The 27,982-nt window shown below is 42.5% G+C and overlaps 2 protein-coding genes across 6 annotated transcripts in view; one reads left to right on the top strand and one right to left on the bottom strand.

Annotated features, from left to right (window-relative positions):
- PIGB (phosphatidylinositol glycan anchor biosynthesis class B) overlaps nt 1-1,243 on the top strand; it is a 301,093-nt gene extending 299,850 nt beyond the window's left edge. Inside the window, exon 13 of the mRNA XM_063142835.1 lies at nt 1,234-1,243. The gene's annotated coding sequence lies outside the window, so the exon portion shown is untranslated. The remainder of the gene's footprint in view (nt 1-1,233) is intronic.
- On the bottom strand, nt 50-27,982 carry ZNF280D (zinc finger protein 280D). 5 transcript variants are annotated; one of them, XM_063142812.1, is made up of 22 exons: nt 27,900-27,982; nt 27,142-27,386; nt 25,979-26,160; nt 25,141-25,295; nt 22,550-22,615; nt 22,165-22,454; nt 21,420-21,513; nt 19,614-19,754; nt 18,309-18,433; nt 16,867-17,087; nt 15,777-15,934; nt 14,055-14,155; nt 13,811-13,957; nt 12,703-12,837; nt 10,768-11,072; nt 9,791-9,928; nt 8,659-8,721; nt 7,778-7,896; nt 7,643-7,679; nt 5,437-5,485; nt 3,713-3,768; nt 50-3,044 (listed from the first exon to the last, which is right to left on the bottom strand). In XM_063142812.1, exons 3-22 carry the CDS (start codon nt 26,137-26,139, stop codon nt 1,034-1,036), a joined length of 4,572 nt encoding a protein of 1,523 aa, XP_062998882.1. In that variant the 5' UTR covers nt 26,140-26,160; nt 27,142-27,386; nt 27,900-27,982; the 3' UTR covers nt 50-1,033. The 5 variants fall into 5 exon arrangements, with proteins under 5 accessions (XP_062998882.1, XP_062998884.1, XP_062998887.1 ...); XM_063142814.1 differs by lacking the exon at nt 25,979-26,160; XM_063142817.1 differs by lacking the exons at nt 25,141-25,295; nt 25,979-26,160.

Raw genomic sequence — 27,982 nt, 5'->3', positions numbered from 1 at the left:
CACAAACCAGTGAAGTGTTTCATAAATACACACAACAACAGCAAAACAATTCATCATTTTCTTGCAAATATTTACTCCAAAATATGTACATCAGTGTCTTAACGGAACTTCAAAACATTTAAGTTCATTAAAAACAAACCTCAACAAGTCCAAAATCACTTTCTTAAAGACTCAGATAGAGCGTTTTAATTAAGCTTGTTAATACTTAAAAAGCAAGCTACTGTTAAATCATATTATGCATTCCTTCACCTAAACTATGTATCAAAATGATTTTCATGCCAACGCCCCCCCCCAAATTGTTTAACTTCAGTTTGTTTCACATAAATTTAGACTAAAAACATTTCAATACCTGATTTAAATGCTTCTTAGTCCATTTTTTGGTAAGAGTTTACACCTTTCCAGTTCAGTTCTGCATTTCTTGTAGTCCACTTCAGGTTTTCATGGCCTGCCGTCAATAAAAATAATAAAAAAAAACAGTAACAACTTCAAAGACACAGGCCATAACGTGTCCTCTTCCGAATAGCGTGTCAAATTTCTGCAAAGCTTGCATACTGGGAAACCCACAAATATATTTGCTTGTTTATAATATTCCACTTTCACTGAAAGTTTAAGGTGAGCTTCTTATCTTGTAAGATCAGACCAATCCAGCAGTGTTGGGAGCTTCAAACAATCCTCCTCACATGGTCTGATGGGACAGGAATGCAACATGCAACCCACCATTCACATTTGTCTAGACAGATACTGGATTGAATGCTCTTTATAGAGCACAGCTACCCAAGTACTATGAACATTGTGGTTCCTACAGAGATCGTACTTTGAGTCAAATAAATAAGGTATTTCCTTTCCTCTTGGCTTTGCAGGTTAGATTAGTGCAGGCAACCGAGCTGGTTCCTCTTAGCTACTTTGTTCCCAGAGGGTCTGCATATCTGATTTGTAATTAACAAGCCTCAACAGTATTACAAAATCCACAGCTCTTGACCCTTCTTTTGCAATCCATCGGTTCAACGTGTTGCCTTCACGCAGCTGTTCTTCTTCAGCTTGCTTCGTCACTGCCTTCTGCCTGGCTTACTGATGACTCCACCTGACTAGGGCTGCCCTCTCTAGAAGACGACGAAGAGGAAGAGGAAGAAGAAGCATCAGCTTGTTCAGGAGCCGGCCCAGCCTTCCTGGATGATGGGGCAGCGCCTCCTTTCTGGAGAATCTCTGTCGCTTCGTGCTCAAGGACCTCCGATGGAGTCAGGGGTTCCAGATGAATGCTGCCTTGCTCACTCGCATCAGAACTGGCAGCATCAGGTTCACCTCTTCCTCTCAAAAACTGTTCAAAACTGACATCTTGATCGGATGCCAATTTTGAGATGTCAGGATCTTTGTCCTCAAGTTGAGCTTCATCCAAATCAACCACCTTTGTCTGGGCATCAGGGACGGCATCCTCTGAACTTGGGAAAGGGTTAGTTTCATTGCCTACAGACTTTAGGGATTTTTCTTCTCCTTCTTGGTTATCAGATTCTGTCCTTCCACACGAGATCTCCGCCGAACAGGCTTGGAGCTCTGGACCAGAGGCATTTTTCACAGGTGACGTAGAGATATTTCCTTCGCAGTCATCAGCCTGATGTCCAAGGTGGTCCCTCATTTCTTCCGGAGAACCTTTTGAACAGGCATGGGGTTCTGAAATGGAGGATTCCTCTCCAGTTGATCCAGATATACTTTCTTCACGATCTGTAGCTAAAGAAGTTTCATTAAACTCATTTTCAAACTTGTCCCCCTTTGCTTCTACTGAAGGGTCTACGAAGTCATTTGAGCAAGCTAAGGCTCCTGAAGTGGAGTTTTCTGGAACTGAAGACGATGAATTCTCTTCACACTCAGCAGCTGAAAGATGTACCTCACCTTGATTTGTAAGACAGCCAGCATCTTCTCCTCCTGTGTGGTCATTTGAACAAGTGGCAAGTCCTAAACTGACAGAGTTTTGTACACCTGATGCATTTTCTTCACACTCAGCAACTAACAGGCCCTCCTCACCTTGATTAGCAAGGTCAGCTATGTTTCCTTCTCCTGCAGAGTCTTTTGAAAAGGTATGGAGTTCTGAAATGGAAGAATCTTCTACAGTTGACACAGATGCATTTCCTTCACACTCAGCAGCTAAAGAGCCTTCCTCACCTTGATTTCCAAGATCATCTATGTTTTCTTCTCCCACGGAGTCTTCTGAACAAGTACGGACTTCTGAAATTGAGGGATCCCCTACAGTTGACACAGATGCATTTCCTTCATACTCAGCAGCTAAAGAGCCTTCCTCCTCACCTTGATTTCCAAGGTCATCGATGTTTTCTTCTCCCACAGAGTCTTCTGAACAAGTACGGACTTCTGAAATTGAGGGATTTCCTGCAGTTGATACAGATGCATTTCCTTCACACTCAGCAGCTAAAGGGGCTTCCTCACCTTGATTTCCAAGGTCATCGATGTTTCCTTCTCCTGTGGAGTCTTTTGAACAAGTACGGACTTCTGAAATGGAGGAAACATCTACAATTGAAGTAGATGCATTTCCTTCACACTTAGCAGCTAGCGGGCCTTCCTCCCCTTGATTAGCAAGGTTGGCTGTGTTTCCTTCTCCTGCAGAGTCTTTTGAACAGGTATGGATTTCTGAAATGGAGGAATCTTCTACAGTTGACACAGCTGCATTTCCTTTACATTCAGCAGCTAAAATATCTTCATCAGTTTGATTTCCAAAGCTGTCTGCAGTTCCCGCTTCTGCAGAGTCTTTTAAACAGGCTTGGAGCTCTGGATCAAAAATGTTCTCTAGAAGTGGAGGTTTCTTTTCTTCGTCCTCCGTAGCTGAAGGAGCTCCCCCATGCTGCTTTCCAAGCTCCTCTGCCTCCCTGGCTTCTGCGGTATCTACGGGGTCATTTGAGCAGGCCTGGAGCTCTGGACCAAAACTGTTTTCTAAAAGGGGCGATTTATTTTCTTCACACTCAGCAGCTAAAGCAGTGTCATCACTTTGATTTCCAAGATGGGGCCTATCTGTTTCTTCTGCAGAGCCTTTTATTTGTGGGCTGAAAGAAGCAAAGCATGCAGCTTATTACTTTACTGTAACAAAACATGCTAGTCGGCTTCAAAACAGCTCAGAAAGCTTCATATTGCCTTTCAGTGCATTTTTTTTAAAAAAACCCTCAAAATATTGTAAGCAATGAGTATTTAACTCTTGGAATAAAGGTACTCAAAACTGTGTTGGTCCATTATTGTGCACTGTTATTAAGCCACATTCATGTGTAAACTAAAAAAACACACATGCCGAGGCCCCAATCTTAAAAATGAGTTACGATGGGGGAGACATCGGCTCAAATCAATTATGTGACCTGCAAGCTCATTCGACTGCTGACCCTTATCTAGCCAAAACAGCAACATCCGCGCACAAGAGGAAAGGATCAGCAGGATCAGGGAAGCTACAAGGTCTGCGGAAGTACAAACCATTGTTGGGGGTGGGGGACTAAGTGGAGAGGAAAAACCTAAAACAGCCAAAGAAGGACTGAGCATGCTCAGCAGGCACAGAATGCTGACTGTCCACTGAGGAGGGGAACAGTAAACCATGAGGAGGTGGGTTCCAGTAAATCCTATTGTATGTCCCACTTGTGGAACTTAATCCAGAGGTCAAGGTTGTTCTGTACTGAGTTTCCCACAGTCCATTCTTCCATACAGTTAAAGACACAGTCCTTATATTTACCTTACAGAAACTGATGTTTCGTTTTGCTCTCCAGGAGTACTGGGCCTTGAAAGTTTCTGAAATATAAACATCCTTGTTTTACAGTGCAACAGTTAATTTTTGCTCAGCCATCTAATTTGCTACTGCTAGAGAGAAATGAATGTCATTCCAAAGGGGGTGGGCCATGTCAATCTGGTTTCTCAAGACAGAGAGGTCTTCAGTGAAAGCCTGGCAACATCACAGGCAGAAAGCTAGGAGAGGAAAACACTTCAGAAAAGCAGTGGCAGCTGCAATCTGAGAAGGCCTTGTAACCAGGCTTCTAGAGCTGCAGTGAAGTCCACAACTGAGATGGAGAAGGTAGCTATAGATATGTGCACAAATGATCCAAGATCCTGAAGGCCCAAGATTCGTGGCAGGAAGGTGAACAGTTGCAGCAGAAGAGGAGAGGAGGAAGTAGCACTCCAGGAGTTGGGCTCTCTAGATGAGAGATCCTGTACATCTCCATGCAAGTTAGGGAATAGATCAGTGGTTCCCAAAGTGGGCAGTACCGCCCCCTTGGGGGCGGTGGGATTGCATAGGGGGGTGTTAAGAGGCAAGGGGGTGGCAGGGCGGTGCTCGAGGTGGTCTTTTCCAAGAAATGCCTCTCCAGAAGGTCTTAAAACCCAGGGACATATTTATGGGAGAAGGTAGTTTGGTCCCAAGCCATATAGGGGAAGAATCCACACATGTATTAATACCGCTTATTTATTTATTTATTACACTTACATACCGCTCCCATAGCCAGGGCTCTCTGGGCGGTTTACAGAAAGAGTCCTTTTAACAGTGAATTGAAATGTTTCAAAAGCACCAAAACGCTAATGAAGAGACATACCCTGCTTGGTGTGCCCTGCCACGCTGGCTGCAAAAAAGAGGTGTTTGCTCTCTTTTCCCTCCCTCCCTCGGCAAGCCTGCGGCGGGTGCTTCAGATTTTGAATAAATATTCAATTAATTGTTACTGTTTTGAATTTTATTGTTATTATCTTCCTTAATGGGTCGTTGAAAACCGCTATTCTGAATAATGATTTTTATAGTGTAGGGTAGGGGGTACTGGGCATGAGTTGGTGGAACCAAGGGGTGGTGACCTGAAAAAGTTTGGGAACCACTGTAATAGATCTTGAACCTGACCCACTTGCAAAGGGTAACATAGCCTTTTAAATTTAAGAACCACTGATCTAAGCAGGACTGAAGTTTCTTCAGACTGCCTTCACTCAGCACAGTTAACAGCGCTCTCTCGGAGCATAAAAGAACATGGCCCTCTCTCTCTCCAAAAAGGAGAACCACCTGCTCCCCCTCCTGGGTAGCCCTCCTGCTTGGAGGCACCTCCGCTTGCAAGAGGGCTTTTAGCAGTGCACAGATGTGGTGGGGCAACATCTATTCCCCACCCTCAAGGAAATGGCCAATCCACAAACCAATCTGGGAAATGGGTATTCTTCTTTCATACACAAAAATAGGGACAAACGTATGACCACACTATGCACAAAAGGTTAATAAAGGCTGATCAATGAAGTTTGGTTTATTAGAGTATCAAGTTGGTTTTTTTTACAGTTTTGGAACCTGCCATTTCAAAATCAAAAAACAGAAGCTACATCTGAAAGCTGAATATTTACACTGCAGGCTATTAAGCTGTGGATAAATAAAAGTAAACTTTTAAATGCATTCAATGTGAATGCCTGTACAAAAGATTTAAACCAAAAAAAGGACACTACCTGGGATTTTTCTTCGTTTTCATTATTCAATAATGCATTGTTCGGTAGGCTAAACAACGAAAGAACATGAATTATTTCCAAATAGTGTATTATCAACATGAAAGCCAATGTGAAATTAATACTAATATGCACTTTAAATTTCAAACCAATTTGAACCCTCCCCTAAGAGTCATTGGTTTCTGCCATTCCCAACAAAACAAGAACTTCAAGTAGAATTATTTGGTTGTCTGGCTTCTGCTAAGAGCTTTCTAAACCTGCACCCAGATTATAGAACTCCCTGTGAAAAAGGGACTTTGCTCCAGCTAGTTAAGGCACTGCTGCTCCAGCCGGCTTCTAGCATGCTCATTTGAAGAGTTTTTGATGGATTACTTTCTCCTGCAAGGGATGTTTTTATCTGAGACCCTTGTTTCTGCTTAATACCTTAGTAGTTTATTGTGTAACTAGCAAAAAAGCCCGTCATACGACAGGTGTAGAGGAGCAGTCTGGTGAGGTTAGTGGGTTTTGGCCCCTCTGCTAGGCTGGAAGCTCCTGGCAGTGATCTTTCTTCAGAACTTGGAACTTCCATAGAAGGCCACAGTTCCGAGGAACATTGCTAGATGGCGCCAGAGGACAAAACCTAGAAGTGGCTTGGAGGTGCCCTCTGGCCTTCTATCTGGGAACTTCCCTAGATGGCAGTTATTTTTCTTGGTAGATGGCAGTTATTTTTCTTGGAACTTCCATAGAAGGCCCTGTGAGCTCAGAATTTTTAAACATGCAAATAGAAGAGAATGCAGAGGCAGTGGATTGGCCTATAAGTGCAAATAGGAGAGAACATGCAAATAGCCTATAAGTGCAAATAGGAGAGAGCATGCAAATAGGAGAGAAGGCAGAGGCAGTGGATTGGCCTACTGGTTGGCGATGTCATTGTGACATCACCAACCAGTAGGCCAATCCACTGCCTCTGCCTTCCCTCCTATTTGTATAAGTGGCTTGGAGGAGGCCTCTGGGCTTTTACATATATAGATTACTGTGTGATTTTCAAACACTTGTAAGCTGCAATAAGTATTACTACTGCAACATAAGGGCATAATATAAGTTGTACTAATATGTTTAATAAATGAAGTTTTATTCAGGTATACAAGTGCCAGGGGGAAAAGCCTTTCTGCCGTATCAAGAGTATTCCTGCACTGTAGTATTGCCCAGAGCAAGAAGCTTTACTGCAGTGTTTTCTGCTATAACATTATACTCCTCGATCTGTCACTTAAAGGGTCAATTTTTCATCAATAGTTCCACAGACCCAGTCCATACTTTAGATTAGCTATACATTATTTAAATGTATTGACTTCTAAACCACATTAAACAAACAGTTTATCACATCACCATGATTGGTTTTCTGTGTTTACGCAAGAACAATTCCACTGCAGAGATAGTGGAAAAAGCAGGTCTCCCATAAAACCTTGTAAACTCGTCAGTTTCAGTATGCAGTTTAATTTTTCAGAGGCTTTTTGCTCAAAGAAACTGCTGGTGACTGTGTCTTTTTGTTGATGCGGCATTAAAGTAAATTTTAATCTGCTGGAGTATGGAACTACACCTATCACACCTGGGTAGTAATGTTATTAATCATGAATTCAAAAGTAAGGCTTCTGTAACATACAAGGTACTTAGGATAAGATGGAGCTGCATGTGTTCAGTTCATGAAGGCAACAGTCAGCACAGGCTGTCATAACTCATTCCATTTATCCTAGTTTAAAAGGACATACGTCTTTAGTCCTTGTTCAACTATTCCCATAAGATTCTCCATAGGATTGGCTTCAAAAATATATTGAGCTCCTTGCAAAGTCTTACTAATTGATGACTTTGAAGGACTACATAGAATCTGGGTTGCATGTCTATTTATAAAACCATTTGTTAAAGCACTGTAATTATGGTTTGTTGTGATCCTAAAGAATGTACTACCTTCAGGCACACTAAGTAGTTTTTTTTTTAACAAAATGTTTTCCTCTGTAAACAACTGATCTACACCCCTGTTTTCTAATGTTGTTTGCCATGAAGTATGGGGGGGGGGAGTGGAAGAGGGGGGATTGCTGTCTGAGAATCTGAAATTGAAAGCTCCCCATAGCCATATCCAACACGTGAGGTTTTTTGGATCCTGGCTCTTGAATATGAGTTTTTCAAAGCCAACACATCCACCTAATTGACAAACAGTTAATTTTTTAAAACAACTTACTCAGAAAGGTCAGCAGCAGCTAGGTAGTCCAAAGGAACTGGAATTCATAAGAAGATAGGTCAGTATTAAAAACAAAAAAACAAGATGCTAAGCTTCAACTATTATGTCGGATGTACAAGGTACAAAGGCACGTACCATTTTCGACAATAACTTGGCAAGTATGAGTATAGTTTTCAATCAAGTGGGTGGCCATCTTATCCAAGCCAGAAACATCAGTTAGGAAGTCACAATTAAGACAAACCACAGTAAAACCCCTAGGAGAAAGGGAAACAGAAAAGAAAGATGAGTATAAGTGACAGAAGGAAATAAAAAGTTTGTCCTCTGCCCATGTTTTGTTTGTTGTCAACAATGCTTATGAGTAATATCTATGGAAAAGTCACCAATTCACAAGCATACTAGCTTTCTTACATGTCCCCTTCCAGGCATACCTTATAAGGCAGGGGATATGGATTATCTTGAAAGAATTTTGACCTTGGAAAGAACAAGACTGCAGAAGGAAAGGTTGCACTTTGGAGATGCTAAGAAAATTTAGCAGTGCTCCCTTGGGATAGATTTCCTTGCTCTGCTGCTACACTTAGAACAGTTAGCACTTGCATTAGATATGTAAGTTCTGAAATGGGGCTAGAAAAAAATGAATTCAAACTAGATTCAAAACAGATTGTCATGCTAAGCTAAATTTAACAAATATCAAAATAATAGTCACATCTCAAAGGATCACTTTCACAGAAAAATTATCACAAATTTTGGCTTAATTTTGGTTTATTTCACAAACAGACGTTTCTGTTTTCAAACAAGAGTATCATATAAGAAACAAAGCTGGATGGATTCAAGATATTTTGCACACATTCTAAATGTAATTCAACAGTAAACTGAGAATTCAACCTTAAACACACTTACTAGGACGTAAGCCCCACTGAACATAGTAGGACTTACTTCTGAGTAAACATGCAAAGGATGATTGTATTGCACACTTCCAAAAATGCACATCTTAAAAAGAAAAATGAGAAGATAGTTACCTCAATTCATCTGAATGAGCCTTATAAATCCAAAATCTTTTACTTTGACGACTGCTATGAAAACTACAAGAAAAACACAACAGCTTAAATTGATGTCCTGAAGAAATGAACTTTTTTGTCTATATACTGCAACATTAAAAGCAAGAATGCCACCTCTTAAACGTAAGATATAAAAATAAGTATATGTCTAGAATGGGAAACTGCACTCAATGGCTTGAGTCCACAAATCCTCCCGCTCGAACAAAACATTGGTACTGAGGATGTTCCTTCTTGGTTGGTATGTGGAAGGTATCCCTACAATGGGTTAACTCCCTCTAGAAAAGCAGGCCCCGGGACCATGGGCTTCCTGCCCTTTTTTTGTCTTCACTTAAGCGCAAATCCCCACGCCCAGTTTTAATCATGATTAACTCCAACTAGGCTTTCAACCAATAATAATAATAATAATAATAATAATAATAATAATAATAATAATAATAATAATTTATTTCTTACCCGCCTCTCCCTTTGGATCAAGGCGGGGAACAACATTAGAACAGGAATCAATACATCTTAAAAATTCTTGATTTTACATTGATCTGGATAGGCCTGCCGGAAAAGGCTAGTCTTTAAGGCTGCCTTAAAATCACAGTGTTAATTTTACAAATCTCCTCCGGCAGGCCATTCCACAATCTGGGGGCGACAGAAGAAAAGGTCCTCTGGGAAACTGATGTCAGCCTAGTTTTAGCTGACTGAAGTAAGTTCACCCCAGAGGACCTGAGTGTGAGGGGCGGACTATATGGGAGAAGGTGATCCCGCAGGTAACCTGGACCCAAACCATTAACCAATGTGGATGAAGACGGAACCCTGCTTATGGTCAGGGCTGCCAACAGAAGGCTTCCCTGCGATTCAAGGCTAATATGGGAAGTCGTTATGCTCCAGACCAGTCGTCCCCCTCCAGATGTGTGGCCTTTAACTCACAGCACCCCACACCCCACACCTGCTCCAGGCAGAAGGTGATACTTGCATGCCATTTTACCAGGGTTAAGGGACAGACTGCATTCTGCTCGCATGAAGGCTGAAGCTTCATGCAAATATAGAAAATCAGACAATTATGAACAAACAAACCATAACCAAGGGTTGAAGGTTTCTTTACCTCATCATATGATTCACATAGGCTTTACTGCAACTAGTGCTGTATCTGCACAAACTACAGCGGACGTAGGCTGGGAAATGGCTGGCAAAAGTCCTTATATCTGAGTAACACTCAATGCATTTCTGAATATCCGGACATCTAGTATGAACCAAAGACGGAATTAGTATACCATGAACAACGTTGAGAACTCTCAGTGAATCCTTTGACTCTTCCATTGGATTCTGCCATTGTAGCTCAGATGGTGGCTCCTCCAGCACTGGAGCAGCAGGGAAGGCAGAAGTGGTGGCCGGCCACTAGCTAGCAACAAAGAAGCTCCCCGCCGGTGCTACTCTGGGTTCCCAGGTTCACTTGCACTGTTGCCAGCCAGCCAGAGCAGTGCAAGTGGAGGCTCACTGTTGCTGCCGCCGCCATCATCTTCCTCTGCCCTAATGCCTCTTGTCCTGTCACTAATATACACATTGGCCGGAGGGGAGGGGGAAGAAGTACTGGACAGAAGGAAGATGGTGACAGCGGCAACAGCTGCCTCACCCAGCACAGGGCTGGTCGATAGAAAGAAATTTACAGAAATGAAGAGGATGCATGCATCAGCCATGATGCAGCCCAGCATCTGCCTAACCATGCTGGGTGCGGAGAGCAGGCCTCACACTACCCAGGTACAATCCTTCAGCTCATCTAGGCTTCAATCAAAAGCCTTTGTAAAGTCACCTTTGGGAGAAAGGAAATCCGAGAGCTGGGGAGGCTCTTCATCAAGAGACCACATCCTCTTGATCACCCTCTACTGCTATCAAAAAAGGACATCATGCCCACCCAACTGAACAACATCTGAACAAGTTGGCAACTCTAGTCCAAACGAATAGTACGTTACCGACCATATGCATTTTATCTATTTGGAGGAATGCAGGTTCTGCTGGCTGCCTTTTTTATTCTAGACAGCTACTTTTCAAAAGTATACTCCGGAAAGTTATCGGGAAATTTACCTTAGATTATTTAATGCTGTATTGACGATTTTATTGGTCTTTTTGTTGCTGGTACTGCTGCTGCTGCTGCTGCTCCCGCTACTATTGTGGCTGCTGCTGCTGCTCCCATTCCCCACACTTTGCTTTTTCTGTAAGCTCAGCGGCTTCGGTTTTGTCTTTGTTTTATTTGCAGTCAATTTGTTAGGAATCTTAGTGTTTGTCACTTTTGCACTAGCAGACCACTGTAATGTGGATGCATTTGGGCTAACAGAAGGCGCAGTTGTTGATGCAGGGTGAAGAGATCCAACGGAAGCTCTGATAGTAACCTAAGAACAAGAGATCTTGTAAGCACTCTCTCTGCTCAAGGAATGCCAACCATTTATCTTGCTCCCTGCAGTTACAAGTTATTTTTTACAAATGAAGACCCCTGAGTAAAATGCTGTGGTAGCACAGGACTGAACAGTCCAGTGCAACTCTGTGGCAGTCTGCTCTCTCAGAGGAACTGGGTAGTAACATATCCTCTATAAAAACCAGTGCTCATCCAATCCCAGCTATTCTGTCCTAAAACAGAGCACAGCAATGCAGCATATACTTATGTGCACCAACAGCCCTCAACTATTCACATACCACGCACATGCAGTAGGGACCAAGCTGCTACAGGATCAGGAATGGCTGAAACCCCACTGGACAAGATATGCTAAGCTAGAAAGGATGTGTCAGATCATGTGATGTTTATTCATAATCTGTTGCTCCACAAGGCCAGGACAGGTAACAAAAGCAACCCCAGCTTTCAGCAAAACGTAAGAAGCCACTGTCACATGAAGTTAATACGTCTTCCTACTGCAGTTTTAAATCTGAGCCCCCAAGAACAACCAAACAGGAAGGTTTTACAGTGCTGCCAAAGGTACCCAGGGCTGAATTTTTGCACATTTCTGGGGAATATGTTGTCTATGCATTTTTTTCACATTCATATGGATACTTAGAGCAGGTTTATGAAACCATGTTTTCCCCACGTGACTGCAATCATCAACATAAGGCAGCCTGCTTCAGTGAATGCAAACCTCATCAGCTGGGAGCCAGCTTCTCAAGCAGTGAAAAAGTAATCCCTGGGGAATCCTTTCATTAGATGAGCTGGCTCTTAAGAGTCTGGGCTCTAACATGGGTCTTCAGCTATGGGCACAAGCGTACCAAGAACACAGGGAACATGCCAGCTGCAAATGTGCCCCCCACAATCATATCCTACTCCAGTACCACAGTGGCCCCATCAGAAGTCCCCCTGGTGGCCTCCAAAGTGGCCAGTGTATAGACACAAGGCAATCTCTTGTGAATAATTTCTGCAGATGTTGTCAGAACCCCTTGAAGAAGGCCTAATAAAAAGCAAGAGGCCAAAACGCATCGGGCTTTTCATCAGGAAATTGGTTTACACCATCCTAAGACGGTTCTCTTTTTGTGTTCCTCTTGGACACTCACCTACCGGGCACCCCCTCTGATTTTCCACAAGGGTAAAATTCCACTCTGATCTTGACTTGCTAGCCAGTATCTGTGGTAGAATGTCTTTCCATAAGGTGGTAGGCCACTGGAAGTTTTGGGTGCTTTGGGTCAATTGTAATGACTTTAGTTCTGTGTAGTCTCATGCATTTGTTCACATATATATATATTGTTACAACCCCCTGAAGAAGGCCTAACAGAAAGCAAGAGGCCTGAACATGTTGGCATGTTGTTGTTGTTTTTACAATAAATTTGTTTAGAGCATCCTGAGATGTTTTTCCCTTTTTCTTTTTCATCTTGGCTGCTTGAACCCTTGAACCCTCTTTTCTCGCAAGCAGCAAAAGTTGGGAAGACCTGTCACAGCACGCACGCAAGTGCGCGCCCACACACACACACACACACACACACACACAGCACTCTCCTTTGTCATGAATCTCCAACCATAATTAGAACTGGATTTCAACTTACTTTGGTCCCTGGAGGCAAACCCTCTAACTGGGCAGGTTTTTTAAATGTCCGATGATGCTGAGATTTATGATCCACTTTTTCTTTGCCTGTCAAGAACTGCAGTCTACACTTGTTGCAGCGATGCACTCCCTTTTTCTTTTAATAACCAATAAATAAAAATTAAACATATTTAAGCCAGAATGTACTGATGGACTTAAATTCTTATGCTAAAACAACAACGCAATATCAAAAATGCTACACCTCAATAATACTATAATTCACGAATGTAGAACAGAAGCTTAACATTTAATTTTAATTTTAACTTCGCTGTTTTTAATTAGTATTTTAAACTGGCATTTCTGCACTGCTGCTGATTTTACCCTGGTTGTGCTTTTATATTGTATTTTATATCATGTTTTTATACTGTTTGTTTTATACTTTGAATGGTTTCAATTTCTGTGAACCGCCCAGGGAGCTTCGGCTATTGGGCGGTATAAAAATGCAACAAACAAATAAATAAATAAAATAAGCATTGCAAGAGGTTTTGAAAACGTAAGACATTATAAAAATTATGACCACTAATGGAGTCATAAGCAACAAAAGGAGTATTTATTCCTTTTCAGCTGCCGAATCCAAGCAGATGAATCTAAGCAGAATATTCAGCTGTTTTATCAGTACTAAGTTAAAGAAAACAACTACAAACAATTCAGAGTAACTAACCAACAGCAATGGTTTCCAGACTCTGAAGCCAAACCTGAGCAAGAAAAGGGTATAGGTCAGATACAATCTGTTTCTGACATCAAACTCTTCTTTTTACAAAAAGAATCCATGGCCATCTCACTGTGGAACCATAGTTTATTACTTCTACTAGCTACGTTCCACTTTAAATTGACATCTGGAGCTCCATGAACTTAGCTGAATCAAGTATCATTATGATCAGCAGGTTAGCAAAGCCTTTGCTAGTTGACTGTGGTTGAGCCACAAGTTGTATCGCAACCCAAATTGAGACCAGACTAAGATTGGGGTGGCAACCAGTGACCATAAACAGTTACTGCGATGTTCCTACGCAGAAGGTTTGCATTCCTCTTGCCTAATTCTTACGCTCCAAAGACAATGAACCATTCATTACCTGATGCCTCATGAAGTGGTGCATATATGGCGCCCCAATTTTAATAACTTTAAGGCAAAATGGGCAGAGCAAGTTTTTTGTGTTTTCGTGAACGGCTCTAAAGTGTTTTTCCACATCTGAAAATGCTGATGATCTGTAATTGCACACCTAAGTCATAAAAAGAGAGAGGCTGGCTTGTGATAATGCTCTTTTGAAACAGCAAGCCTTAAATGAAGACGTGCACAAAAGGAACATGCTGAGGTACCTGGCAGACGTACGGCATTTCCCCAGGCTTGTGATTGTCCTTCATGTGCTGCAAAACAACTTGCTCAGTTTCAAAGGATAGTTCACATATTTTACATACAGCTGGAAGAGAAGAGAAACAGTAGCTATTCTTTCTTTTCTTTTTAAAATCATTGGTGTCTTTAATCCAGGGATGGCCTTACAAATTTTCCCCCCATCAATTTCCCCCCCATCCAACAGTATTTGCATAGTTTTGCTCATAAGAAAAAGCAAAATGTTTCCAAGCTGCATAAAGCAGATATTCTCCACTGTCATATCCTATCTCTCTCTGGGCTTTTGTATGCCAGGCTCCAATTCTGACAGAGTGCATGTGGCTCCATAACTGAGGCAGTGCCATTTATTTATTAGCCCACCTTTCTTCTGTCGCGGAAGTCAAGGTGGTGACATGCAGTTCCCAGGCGGTCTCCCCTCCAAGTACTGACCAGACCCAGACCTGCTTAACTTCAACGAAGTGTTGGTCTCATGTGCTTTCAGACCATGCCCTGAGACTTACTGTGAGATAGGGGCTGAGGTCATCTAGATCAACTGCCTGTCTCTCTGTGACAATCCCCCAGACAATATTGCCATTTAGAATGCCTGGGACTCGGTTCATGCAGAGGGGAATCTCCCAATATCCCCAAGCTTTTGGTCCAATCTTCTCTGCCAATTTAATCTCTTTTTAATAATAACCAACTGTTCTGGACGGGCTAGCTCTTTTGTCATGGAAGGCTAACCCATTAGGATGGTGAAAGTCATTTCCAACTGTCTACCTTGAGCATAACATTGGAGGTCGAACTTGTTTTGGCATTGGTCCAAAGCACCTCCACCTCATAAAGGAGGCCAGCTTCCAGTGGTCTCAAATCCCACAAAATACCTCAATTCCTTGTTTCCTTTAGAACCAATGTGAAACCGCCCAGAGAGCTCCGGCTATTGGGCGGTATAGAAATGTAATAAATAAATAAATAAATAAACCAATGAGAACAAAGACACTCTGCAAAGGATTAATACGCTCTCAGACCACATTTTATGCAAGTAACTCTGCTTACACTCTGAAACCCAAGACTCTATTCAAGCACGTAAAATGTAACAAGTTAACTTAAATGGACATTTCTATTTTATTTGAAAGTCTATATGTAACTTGGTTGCCTTCCCTTCTCTTCTTTTTTTTAACTGTGTCAAGCTTACTTTACCCAGTGAACGTTCTTATATACATTCATAGTAGGTTTCATTGGTTTAAGAAGGAAATTTCTTAGCAGCCGTGCAGCCTAACACATGAGGAAGTAGGAAACCTTCCTCATGAGTTAGACTGCACGGCTGCTAAGCTAACTTATGTTCTTAGGATATTTCAAAAGGTTTTGTATCCTTTGGACTTTGCAAAAGAAAATTTAAAGTTCCTTTCCATTTGCTATTTCTAGAGCTGGGCTGGAGGGAAAGACCCTTGTCCGTAGGGCTTAGAAACACACTTCCCCTGCACAAAATAGCCAGACAGCCTGGGGATTTTCAGGTTAGGTTCATCCTAACTGACGGCAACCTATCAAGATTCTTTTATGGGGAACTGTTATAAAAAAGGGAGTCTGCCTGGGTGTATGTGTGTGGGAGACCTCTCTCTTTCTCTCTCTCTCTCTCTCTTTCTCTCTCTCTCTCTCACACACACACACACACAATCACCCCACGAAACAGTTTTTTTTAAAAAAAAAAAACTTACTTGATGACTCATGAGGGGTATGGGTACTTTCAATATGGCACTGGAGCTGGAAGGGTGTCGGAAATTGACGGTAGCAGTGCTGGCAGGTAGTGTGACTTTCCCAACTCTCACTGTTCTGTTTCTCCAGCTCCAAGTGATGTTTCATGTGGTTCATAAACCTGAGAGCAACAGATAACAGCTCAATCAGCCACCTTTAACCTGAAACCATTAATTCAGTGGTGTCATAAGCACTTAAGTAGCACATTTATGTAAATGTTGTTCCCGCTTTAAAATGGCTGACTGATAGGCTCCATGGTCCTCCTTTGCGTACTTGGACTGTACCGGGAGGGGCCATAGCCCAGTGGCGGAGCACCTGCTTTGCATGCAGAAGGTCCCGGGTTCAATCCCCAGCATCTCCTGGCAGGGTTAGGAAAGAATCCTGCCTGAAAGCCTGGAGAGCTGCTGCCAGTCAGTGTCGACAATACTGGGCTAGATGCACCAATGGTCTGATTCAGTACAAGGCAGCTACATTGTACGGTGTGCCTACATTAAAAATACGTTGACATCACTGTTTATTCATTTAATGCAGATTAACACAAGTGGGATTTTTAAAGATTATAAATGCAAAATGTAATGAGGTCCGACAATTGGCTACGAGAGAGTGTGCTTTATTTCTGTATATAGAATGCCCAGTCTGGAGAAGCAAGCTTTTTAAAGCCATTCAAACTGGCGGCTATCACTATATCTTTTGGAGATAGAAGGTATATTTTTAATTGTGTTTAGTTATTAGCTGGTATATAAATACTGAAAACAAAATAAATAGGGAAGCTCCCTAGAGAAAGTCATTCTCCCACTCCACAGGGATTTAGTTATTTTTTCCTAATGAAAGGACTCCCAGTGTCCTTTCAACTCTCAGTCTCCAGTATCATCTTCAGACTACTCTATTTGTACCAGTGAGAGAGCACCACTTCATGGAAGAATGGAAGATCAGCTTTTCAAAAAGAAAGAAAAAGGCAAAGCTAGAGATATCAACCAAGAGCAGTGAGAGTTACACTCAGGCTAACCCTGGGCCCAAAGTTAAGGTTTTATCACAGATACATTTCTCAAATACCTGATGTTACTTTTGAGAAGCTTCATACAGCTGGCACACTTGAAGGTTGTATGTGTCTTCTGCTCCTGACGCACCTGCTGGATGTTACCCTCATGCTTGCCATAATAGAAGTCATTCACCAACATGATCAGTTTTCCCTTTTCTGAATCAGCAATTTTAGATGATGTACTCGAACCATCTGTTGTTCCCGGAAAGGTATGTACCATATCTGGACAGCAGTACTGAAAGTTAAAGAACAATGGAATTGTGTGTGTTTTTTAAGACAGTAATGGGACTGTATCCTCAAAATAAGTATAGCCCAGAACCTAACAGAAATACCTTCGTACTTCCCCCAATATCTAATACTTGGAACTCAGAATAGTTACATATGCAAGAGTACAGGAGAATGCTTAAACAAATTTATAATAAAGTGCCACAGATGTCAAAGAACTTACTTCCAAGCAAACATGCCTACAAGGGGTCAAAGCTCAGTGGCAGGGTGCCTGCTTAGCATGCAGAAGGACCCAGTTTCAATCCCCAGTCAGTTTTGACAATAATGCACTAGATGGACCAATGAACTGAATCAGTATAAGGCAGCTTCCTGTGTTCCTATGCTCCTGTGATTACTTGTGATTTCATGGACACTTAATTCCGTATAAATATTAGCAAAAACACTGATGGAATTCCAAATTCCCTAAGCAATCAAGGGTTTAAAAAGACATGTTTAGTTAGCTCCACGTTACATAATAGAGGCAGTGATACCAGCTTTGATTTCCGTGGTATGTATGCAAAGTATTAAAGAGTGCAAAAAGAAGATCCCATCATAAAATGCCTACAGCAAAACAGAAACGCTTTCAAGAAAAGGAACTACTAAATAGTTGATCCAAGTAGCTAAGTATTCTGCACATTTACACATTATCCTGGGCTTCTTTCAACTGTATGTTAACAGGGCTAATAATAGTCGGCTGAAATTAATAGGTATTTTCTCTAAGAGTTCTGATATCCCCAACAAAAACTCTTGCTGGAAATATAAGTATGCACATCAAATGAAAATAGTGCAGCTGAAGAAGCTTCTACCATTCAAAATATTATTAATACAAGGCAATTAAGAAGGAATCATAACAATCCAGAAGCAAACCTATTAGATTGTAAGCCTATGCGGCAGGGTCTTGCTATTTACTGTTTTACTCTGTACAGCACCATGTACATTGATGGTGCTATATAAATAAATAATAATAATAATAATAATAATAATAATAATATTGGTTATTTATCATCTTTACTCTGTGTATTATCTTTGTTTTTAAAAGTGGATAACTTTAAATGCACAGCATGAGGGAAACTTGGCAGAACCATGAATGCGAAGTATAAGAACTCTAAAGTTTTATCATCTTTAAAAATGCATTAACATTTAATGTCACATTTATAATTGTATTTTGTTACCCCCACAAAAAGATATTTACCTTTATGTGATTTTTTAATGGCTCCAAAAGATTGAAATGAATATTACACTTTGGACATGCTTGAGGAAAGGGCGCCCCAGTTTTAACATTGCTTGATGTGCTTGATCCACCTGTACATGTAATACCTGTACAAGGAAAAAATGTTATTTAATATATCCCATCTCATTGGATACTCTTTTCATATGTACAAATTAGTAATCTACCATTTGAATAATTGTGACAAACACATCAAGTTAACCAACAAAAGCAGATGCAATAAGATCTATTACCAGCAGTATTGTTAAGAAAAGTATTAAAAAACCCTCTTATGGGTTATCAGTTTGTGTGTGCATCCTTCAAAAAGCAACATTTAAGTCTTTTAAGCTGCGAGTACAATTCTTACCCAGATGAGCAAGTACTGAAGTTTTGGTAATTTGGGAGAGACTTCTCTCTCCTTACAGGCCTGTCCATGTGTCAAAAGAGTTTAAACTTATGCATGCATGAACAGGTGGGCTAGTCAAGTTCCATGTGGGCTAGAAACCTGTTTTGTACTTGTTTCTGCGTCTGGTCTGATGCGTCCAGAACACCTTTGTGCTAACATAGTGACACTTCTATGGGACTTGATTCTAAGCAGGTGTCATTTCAGAGAACAGTCCTATTCCACCTCCTCCTGAACTCAGTTCCTTATAGCCTTTAATGGATATAGACAATACCAACTACACCAACCAACGTCTTGCCTTTTGGAAGTTATAGCTTACTAGGCACATAGTCACATGTGTAGAACAGGGGTGAGGAACGTGTGGTCCTCCAGATGTTGTTGACCCGCAACTTCCATCAGTCCTAGTGAGCATAGCCAATAGTGAGGCATAATGCAATTGCAGTCTAATAACATCTGGAGGGCCACAGGATCCGCATCCCTGGAGTACAGACTTGCAGTCACATGCTCTCTCATTGTTCTAGAAAGCTAATCTTAAGCTTTGATACAAACATTCTTTGCCAAAATATTAGTTTTATTTGGATTTTCAGCCTAGAACAGGGACAGTTTCCCCACCTAGTACAGCGTTAAGATGACACCAAGCTTTTCCTAAAGAACAAACTGTCCTTTGGCCTTAGGACTAGTGTTGGCTTTGTTTGCTTTGCATGCAGAAAGTCCCAAGTTCAATCCCCAGCATTGCCAGATAGGGCAGGAAAACCCCTGCCTGAGACCCTGGAGAGCCATGGCTGCCAGTCAGTGTTGACAATACTGGGCTAGATGGTAGCTTCCTACATTACAATTCTCCATTGAAATGACACATGTAACAGCCGGGGCGATACAAAGCATCCTACCTTTCTGAAGCAGTGATGTGTCATTTGGGGACTGAACAGAAGGCAAAACAGGTGATTCACTTCCAGATCCTATTTCGCTAGCTTTGGCTTTTTTTGGAGTTATACAATCAGCTTCAGAAGTAGAAGGACGTTTGGACAAACCTACGAGCAGTTTAAAAAGCAAAAACACCTTCATTTTTGTTAACATGTTATTTATTCTTCGTCCTTCTGGTACCTCAAAGTCCAGATCAGTCCTACTGATCCCTAAAAGTGGCCCAAACCAACTTTCAGTTGCCCTTTTCAGTATTCCCATTCCAGCTGCTCCAAGCTTGTCAATGGGATGCTCTGAAAATTCCCAGTGTTCTGAGTAGCATCTGCCGTGAAAGCAGGGTCCATCAAGATATGTTAAAAGTAGGAGCGTTACCTCTCTGGAGTCAGAGTCCTCCTTCAAAAAATCCATAACTCAGCCCACATTTTGCAAGGTCACTGCTAACGGAGTTATCAAGTCGCACCAATTGTGCAAATATTATTTGCCTCAATAAATTAAATGTGATTGCTTTGTTAACTTTAGGACACACATGACATTCAGCATCAACAGAAACAGCAAAAGTTTAACACAGAACCATGTAACTTGATATAGCCATGTTATTATTGAGTGGGCATCAGTGACTGATGTAAGAGATCATCATGAGATGCAAAGGAGGAAGTAGAGGGAATGTAAGCTGTTGAAAGATTGTAAAGTCAACACCAGCATCCTGAAAGATACTCAGTTCAAGTGCTAGTTCACGGAGATGTGTGTCCCCATCCACCACCACACTGGGAGGCAGGCTGCTACATTCAACCTGTGCTGAAGCTTCTGAGTGGTCAGTGGCTATCCCATGCAGAGCGAAGGCTACTCATGTGAGACTACCAGCTGCTAGGCCTGAGCCTGACAAAGAGGGCTGCAGTGTTTTTCACCATTTGAAGGCTGCTGAAGCTTTTCCTAGCAACTACCTGGCGACAGTCATGCTTCACGACTGAGAACGACTGGAAGCAGTCAGCGATGCTTGTCACCATCATTCCTTCAGTCTCTACCAGCATGTCCACATCCAGCTCCCAGCCACAGCAAAGCAGCACTGAGGCTGCAGGAGCCTGGCTTGACGAAAAAGTGTCAGCATGGCCATAGCATGGAACTTCACTTCTCCTAGCAATTTCATTCTTGCCGAGATGGGGGCCGGAGGGAACTCAACAAAGAAGATCTGAGAGGGGTGAAGTGCAGCTGCCCAACACCATATTTTGGTATCTACATGGCAAAACAAGCAAAATCTTTCTGGAGGAGCCCGGCAAACACCTTCCCAGGCAGTCCATGACATTAAAGAAAGCTTAAGAGGATGAGTTTATGATCTTTGCTCCCAACAGGAAGGTTGACAATGGCAAGCGCTATTGACCGCAAGAGTTCTCAGGATAATACCACCATGTATTTGAAGCCATACTACATACTATTATGCCCTGGTCTCTTAACCTTTTCATAGGTCTTCCAAAGGTACTACTTATGGATTTTGTAGCCCTTTTCACTGTGTTAATGAAATTGGTAACATACTGAAAAAAGTAAAGAGCCCATGGCACAATCCCCGTGTGTAGTATGGCTTCAAACATGAGGTGGTAATGCGCTGAGTTTATTTATGAGCTCAAACACCATTTCTGCCTTTGGCTTTTTCTAAATAAGACAGGATAATGAATTGTGCTCACTGTTTTGGTAATGCTTTTGAGATGCTCCTTGCCTTACAATTAAATAATTAATTTCACGGACAACGCAATTCTAAGCTCTGAAAATGTATTTAGACATACCTGTTGTAGTCACTGCTGGTCCACTCTGGCACTGTGCCACCACTGCATTTTGCCTTAAGCTAAAGGCTATGCCTGAAATGTTATTCAGTGGAACCTGTGGAGGATTCATTAATTAGCTCAGCTAAACATTCCTTGTAGTACACTCTTCTTGGATTATCTTTTTTAAAAAAACCAACACTTTAAAATCTTAATTCTGAAAGCCTGAGTTTCCAATTACTAACTACCCAATGCTATCTTGGCAGGAATACATTCAGCAGATTTTATTTTAAAAATCCAAAATAATTAGGGATGCAGTTTTCCTTTAATCAGCAAATCAACCAAGGAGGAACAGGGCTTGCCAGAGGGGAAAAAGCTCCTCCTTTTGGCATGCTGAGGAGGGGAATGGGTGGAGCTCTGGGCTCCTGAAGCAAGCTTTGATGCGTGCAGCTGTCACAGAAGAGAAATCCCCCTCCCCGCTATACAAGAGAAAGGGGGAATGCCCCATAAGATAGTGCTTGCCCCCTGTGGTTTATGAGATATTCTACTATTTAAAGAGAAAGGCTTTAAGAGTTCGTCATATGCTCAGTTGTTTTCCAGGATTATTCTGACTGAACATGCTAAATTTCAGGCAAAGTGTGCTACGTTAGCAAAACCACACAATCTCCAAAGCCTTTAATGGGTGGTATGTATGTGCACCGCTCGGTAACCTTCAGGTAAACAGCTAAACAAAACCCTCTTTGAGTAACACAGAAGGGACAATATCTACCCGGTTTAATGCTACTGGTTGCGCAGTTACTGTGGCCACCGGCCTGGATGCGGATTGAGCCAGTACGGGTATGCTGAGGTTCCTGGATAATGTGGCAGATCTACCAATTGGCGGAGATATGCCAGCACTTGACTTGGCTGCCTCCTGCGGTGATGAGCATCCAGAAAGAGGTCTCTGCAATACTTGTGAAGTTCCCGAAACACTGCTGACTCTTGGCTGCGGCTGAACGGCAAGAGTAGTAGTTGCAGGTCTCGTTGCAGAGTGAAACCCAGGAGAAACCGCTACAGCACCTGCCCCACAGAATTATGAAATATGCTATTACACACCACCTTATTCAAACTATAAGGAGTTCAATTTTTAAATCACTATATTGGGAACATAATACCTCTTTTTGGTGCACCATTCTGCATGCCAATTCGTGGTGAACTGGGGTTGACTCTGTTCAATATGTCTGTTAAAAAATGACAGTTGTTTCAAATTCATACATTATTTCTACTAGCTGCTAAGGTGAAGTAAATATTCTCACAGGAACATATGACAATAAGGCAAGTGAGTGAAGGTATTTGCCCAGGACATAGGTACACCATGTACTATTCAGTGAGCATCTTTAATTTAAAAACAAAAAGCTTTAGGGCTACAATTCTTACCACACATATTAGGAACAAAGGACATTGCCTTATGCTAAGTGAGACAATTGGTCCACCTAGTCCAGTGCTGTCGACACACTGTCTGAGGCTCTCCAGGGCTTTAGGCCAAGTTTTCCCTGCCCTAGCTGGAGATGCTGGGATTTGAACCTGGGACCTTCTGCATGCAAAGTAGGCGTTCTACCATTGAGCTATGGCCCTTCCCCTACTGGGAAGAAAAGTCCCATTGAACTCAGAAGGATTTACTTTTGTGTCAATCTGTTTAGTATAGAGCTACAAAACCCACTCCTGTAAATGCAAGTCCACCCACGACCCCCAACCACATAGTATCCCTTCCTTCCTCAACCTCACTTCTCTTCCTTGTAGCACTGATTCTGTAAAACAGTTTTTTTTAAAAAAAATCCTAATACTAACAAGAAAAAGAAGAGGAGGAAGATTGTGAGTCTGATTTGGCTACTTTTCCCTAATTAAAAATGCTCTCATCTCAAAGGTTATGGGGGGGGGGGGGGGAAATGGGCTGAAGTCAATTGCCAAGTGACACTGGGGAAATATCACAGAATAACTCAAGAGTGGCAGAGTCTCCTGAGGGCTGGCACATGCTAGCCAGAGGCCTTAAGCTGAACAATTTACAGTGCAGCCCTATACATGTCAATTAAGATCGTAGTGCCTGAATTTGCTTTCCGTTCCCCCCTCCTCCTCCCTCCCAATCCCCTTTCCTTTTGTGTCATGTCTTTTAGATTGTAAGCCTGTGGGCAGGGACTGTCAAGAAATACTTTTGTAAGCCGCCATGAGAGCCTTTTTTGGCTGAATGGCCGCATAAAAAAGCTTAAATAAATAAATAAAATAAAATAAATGTCTACTCAGAAGTAAGTCCCACTGATTTCAATTATACCCAGGTCAATGGGTATAGAACTGCAGTGCTAGAAACAGAGGAAGCTTCCACTGAGCTTGGATCACCAATAGCCCTTTTCATGAGAAGCGAAAGCTCAAGGCACTGGAACGCGGGAGGGCAGGCAAGAACAAATTATCCAAAGAGGGCTTAGGGTTATCCTGGTGTTCTGCTTTCTTTAGTGAGCTACTCTCAAGCAAAGAAGTCCCAAATGCTTCTGTCATTACCTGACTGAGCAGCTGCAAGCACAGCCAAACAATGTCAAGATGAGACAGGCCTTTCAGTTAACCTGTAGGGATGGGCATTTGTCACTGCTCAGTGATTAGTTAATTCATCTGAGGACAAAACTCACACAACCAAGTAGAAAGACTCCCATAAGTATCTCCCAACACTTGCTAAAAAAAGTTACAACTTGCACGAGGGAGTGATCTGTTGCAGCAGAGAATCTCAGGAGCAGGCCTTGGGTTGGCCAACCTATCACTGACCAAGCTATTGTGCAAGGTTTTATCTCAAGTGTCAAATTAAGGCTGAAACCCTATGCACACTTACTTGAGAGTAAGTCTTGAAGTCAGTGGGACCTATTCTGAGTAATCATAGATAGAATCAGTTTGAAACTATCCTCTGTAAGTTACATAGTATGACAAAAACATGCTGATAGTTGTTCAGAAACCATGTTTATATTTTTGCGGAAGAGTTTAAATTGTCATTCTGAGCCTAGTGACAGTCTCACAAACCTTATTATCAATGGGAATGGCACAATGGCATCCCTCATGTATAGGCTAGATGGCAGAAAATGTTCATCTGGAATGGTAGCATTCAACATCATGCATGTCACTAAGAGCAATATAAACATCAAACAGTTTCAAAAAGACATTTATTGGGGAAGGGGAGTGGCCTGCAATAGAAACTTGTCAAAACTGCAACTTGTAATTGCACCGGGGACCTTTAAGTCAATCTTTACCATCAGTAGATCATCAATATTTTCTCATACGACTTCAGTAAACTAAAAATGCAAGCGGCTGCAGTCACTTGATACATCTAACTAAGAACATTATAGACATCATAGCCAGCAGCTACGGTTTTGTTCTGCTTTTTTTTAGTTTTTCCAAATTCGTCTGGCTTGATTTTAACAAATTTGTGCCTCTGCCATGGAACCTGTTACTACAAAATCCCAGGGTTCTTCATTTTCATTTCTAAACTAAAGTCTAGCTGGAAAAGAAAACAGAAATCACATGGAAGAACATCCAACTATTTCCAGTGGAACAAATGCCTGTGTCCATTACAGCCCTGTGCCTATTTGCTTTTGAACCTGGTTTCATTTACAGCACACTAGCATGCTGTTGAAGAGGTTTAATGACTGAAGCAAAGACACAGTTCTAACTCTTCCCCAGCTCAAGAACCTAGTGCATGGACTCACTAAAATACTGCAAAATGCCACCTTACAGGTACTGGTTGGTTTGGAGCTCAAGATCTCTCCAACAAAGATGGGTTCATCATCGTCGTCGTCGTCATCATCCACTACAATCGGTTTTGCTTTTTGTTGCCATGGCTCAAGCTCTTCCTCTTCACATTCCATAAAAAGCTCTGCCATTATGGCACTAGACAATAAAAAGTAGTAACGTATGAAATTTATGTTTGGCCCTGATTTATTAACAAGTAAATGCTTTGGAAACCTTAAACGCATAAAACTGCACCCCAGACATTATTGGGTGGAAAGATGGCAAGATAGTATTCTACCACTACCACAATTAAAAGGGGGAGGGGGAACCACTGCAACATAAATTCACCAAGATGATGCAAGTGGGTGGGACGGGGCAAGCAAAGGAGGGGAAATCTTGCCATCTTCTTCCAAATGTTTGAATACATGAAGCACAGTGCATTTAACTGGCCAATCTCTCCAATAATGTCTATTCTGATCGTTAGCCCCCCACCCCATCCTCTCAAGCCAAAGTTATTCCCAGTCCCACTATTCAAGAACCTATTTACCTGGAAATACTGAGGGTTGATCCTAGGACTCTGCATGTAAAACAAGTTCCCTACCACTATGCTATAACCCTTATTATGTGATAAGGAAGCAGAGCAAAGACTGTTATTTTTTAAAAAAACCAAACTGTAATGAATATGCTTTCAGTTTTTATAGGAAACACCTTTTCTCATTCCTCTTCCTGAGAGCCAGTTGTCTTGCTTCATCCAATTTCCCACCCCTCTGCTTTCGTTCCTCATCTGTTTCCCACATTTTAATAAGTTGCTACTTGCCTTCTGTCGTGTGGTTTAAACTTACTCTGACTGGGGCTGATCATCACCAGAAGAGAAATCCAAGCAAATGCCTGTAGAAAACAACTCCTCGTGGTAACCTCCACCTCTTCCTACTGAATTCTTTTCAGCCTTCATATGATCTGTTACTTTGCTCTTTTCTACACCTCTTTTTTCCTCTTCTGTCATGGGTAAATTAAGGGTGCAATCCTATGCATGTTTAGACAGAAAAATGACTGGCAAGGGAACGTTGGAAATTGTAGGAATTTTTTTCTGTCTGAACACCATAATTATTATTAATTTCATTCCTATACCGCACCATAGCCAAAGCTCTCTGGGCGGTTTAACAATCATTCATAAAAATGCAACAACATCACAAAATACAACATAATAAAAACAGTCTATTTTTTTAATACAGAAAAATTAAAACAATGTAAACGGCTAAAAGCAATTTAGTAAACAATAAACTTGCTTAGGAATGCACCTTAAGTCTATGAATAGCATAGTTTCGTCTAAGGGTTGTTTTACATACGAGTTTTCCCTGCAAGGTTTGTTTTGTATTCCATGTGTTTATCCACAGGTAATAGAACAGTTTGTTGTCCAAACCCAGGTGCCAGGGGTCGATCAAAGGTTAAAAAACCCTCGCATAATCCTAGAACAAGCCATGGGTTTTGAGAGGGGTGTTTAACTTTTACGGAACCCCTGCTGCCTGGGTTTCGATGGCACGCCAAGCCGAGGCTTTAAAATTCAAAACAACAGCCCCCCCCACACACACACACACTTTGGTATGCACCACAGGCTGCCATGGCTTAGATAACCAGGGTGGCTTATCTGATCGTGTGAATGGGCCCAACAACTGCAAATAAATGTTGCCCATACTGCAATGGGCAAGACTTCCAAAATTGGTTGAAACCATTTCGTGTTACATCCAAAACAGGAACATTGTGGTTTAGTACCCAACTACAATCCTGGTTGATATCCTGGTTTGTAATCAGAAACTAACCCAGTATCTCAGTTAATATATAACAGTAATCTATGGTTTAACAAACCCTGGAACTTTAACCACTACAATGCATGACAGAAAGGAGAAGGACTAGGAGAGAGCATGTGGGTACAATGCTTGTTCTTAATCCCATAAAGCATGTTTGCTGGAGTGAGATTGTTACATCTGAACGGGGACTACAAGATTACCTTGAAGTAGCCAGAAGTGTTGTGAGCAAAGCACACAGATTGCCAGGGCAAGAGCTGAACGCTTGTTCCAGGCAACTAAACCTTTATTTTCCCATGGCGAGATGTATCATTTTTTCCTTTGCCGTGTCGTGAAAACCGGGTAGCACGTGCAACTAACCAGCAGCAGGTTCTTCAGCAAGGGAAATTGGCCCTGCTTCCCTCCAGGATCAGAGGCGGTCCACGACGTATACCAGTTGCTGGGGAACCTGGGCGGGAGGAGGAGGAGGAGGAGAAGGATGCTGATGGTGCCCGAGGAGAAGCGAGTGAGCGTCGGGGCCGCTGCGGCTTTTAAAGGCCTCGAAAGCGCCCCCTCCAACATCCCCTCAGGCCTGAGCCCCCTTCCCTTTATGTCACGCCAAGCCAGGCCTGTCTCAGGATGCCAAGGCAGCGAGAGGCCTCCTCGGCGGAGAGGGGGCAGCGGGACGAGCTTCGGGGCTGGAGCTGGAGGAGAGCCGGGCCCCGAAGCCGTGGGGGCCGGGCGCGGGGCCTCCTCCTCACGCTACTGCAGTAGCAGCAAGAGGCGGGGGCGGCCTCGCCAGACGGTTGGAGGAGGGGAGGGGGGTCACGGCCGGGCCGCGCTCCCAGCCAAGATGGCGGCGGCGGCGGTCTCGTAGGCAACAGCCCTCCTCTCCTCAGGGAGGCCGAGAGCGCGGGAGCAGGCCTAGGAGGACGGACGGAGGGAGAGAAGCAGCGGCCCACCGGCCCAGGAGGAGGCTTACCGTTCTGCCCCCGCCTCAGGGGAGGGGCCCGAGGGCTCCGCGGCGGATGGAGCGGGAGAGCAGGGCGGCCCAAGGAAGGCTGC

Source organism: Elgaria multicarinata, chromosome 16, assembly GCF_023053635.1.
Source record: "Elgaria multicarinata webbii isolate HBS135686 ecotype San Diego chromosome 16, rElgMul1.1.pri, whole genome shotgun sequence".
NCBI lineage: Eukaryota > Metazoa > Chordata > Lepidosauria > Squamata > Anguidae > Elgaria > Elgaria multicarinata.
This window is presented reverse-complemented; position numbering and strand designations above follow the sequence as displayed.

What these genes read in the sequence shown, in the direction of transcription:
- ZNF280D (XM_063142812.1), bottom strand. Translation starts at nt 26,139, where the DNA reads ATGACAGAAGAGGAAAAAAGAGGTGTAGAAAAGAGCAAAGTAACAGAT. An exon ending in CTCCAAACCAACCAGTACCT is followed by an intron (nt 22,616 to 25,140) that starts GTAAGGTGGCAT and finishes ATTTTTTAACAG; the next exon opens with ACATATTGAACAGAGTCAAC. An exon ending in CCAAGTTATTGTCGAAAATG is followed by an intron (nt 7,680 to 7,777) that starts GTACGTGCCTTT and finishes TATGAATTCCAG; the next exon opens with TTCCTTTGGACTACCTAGCT.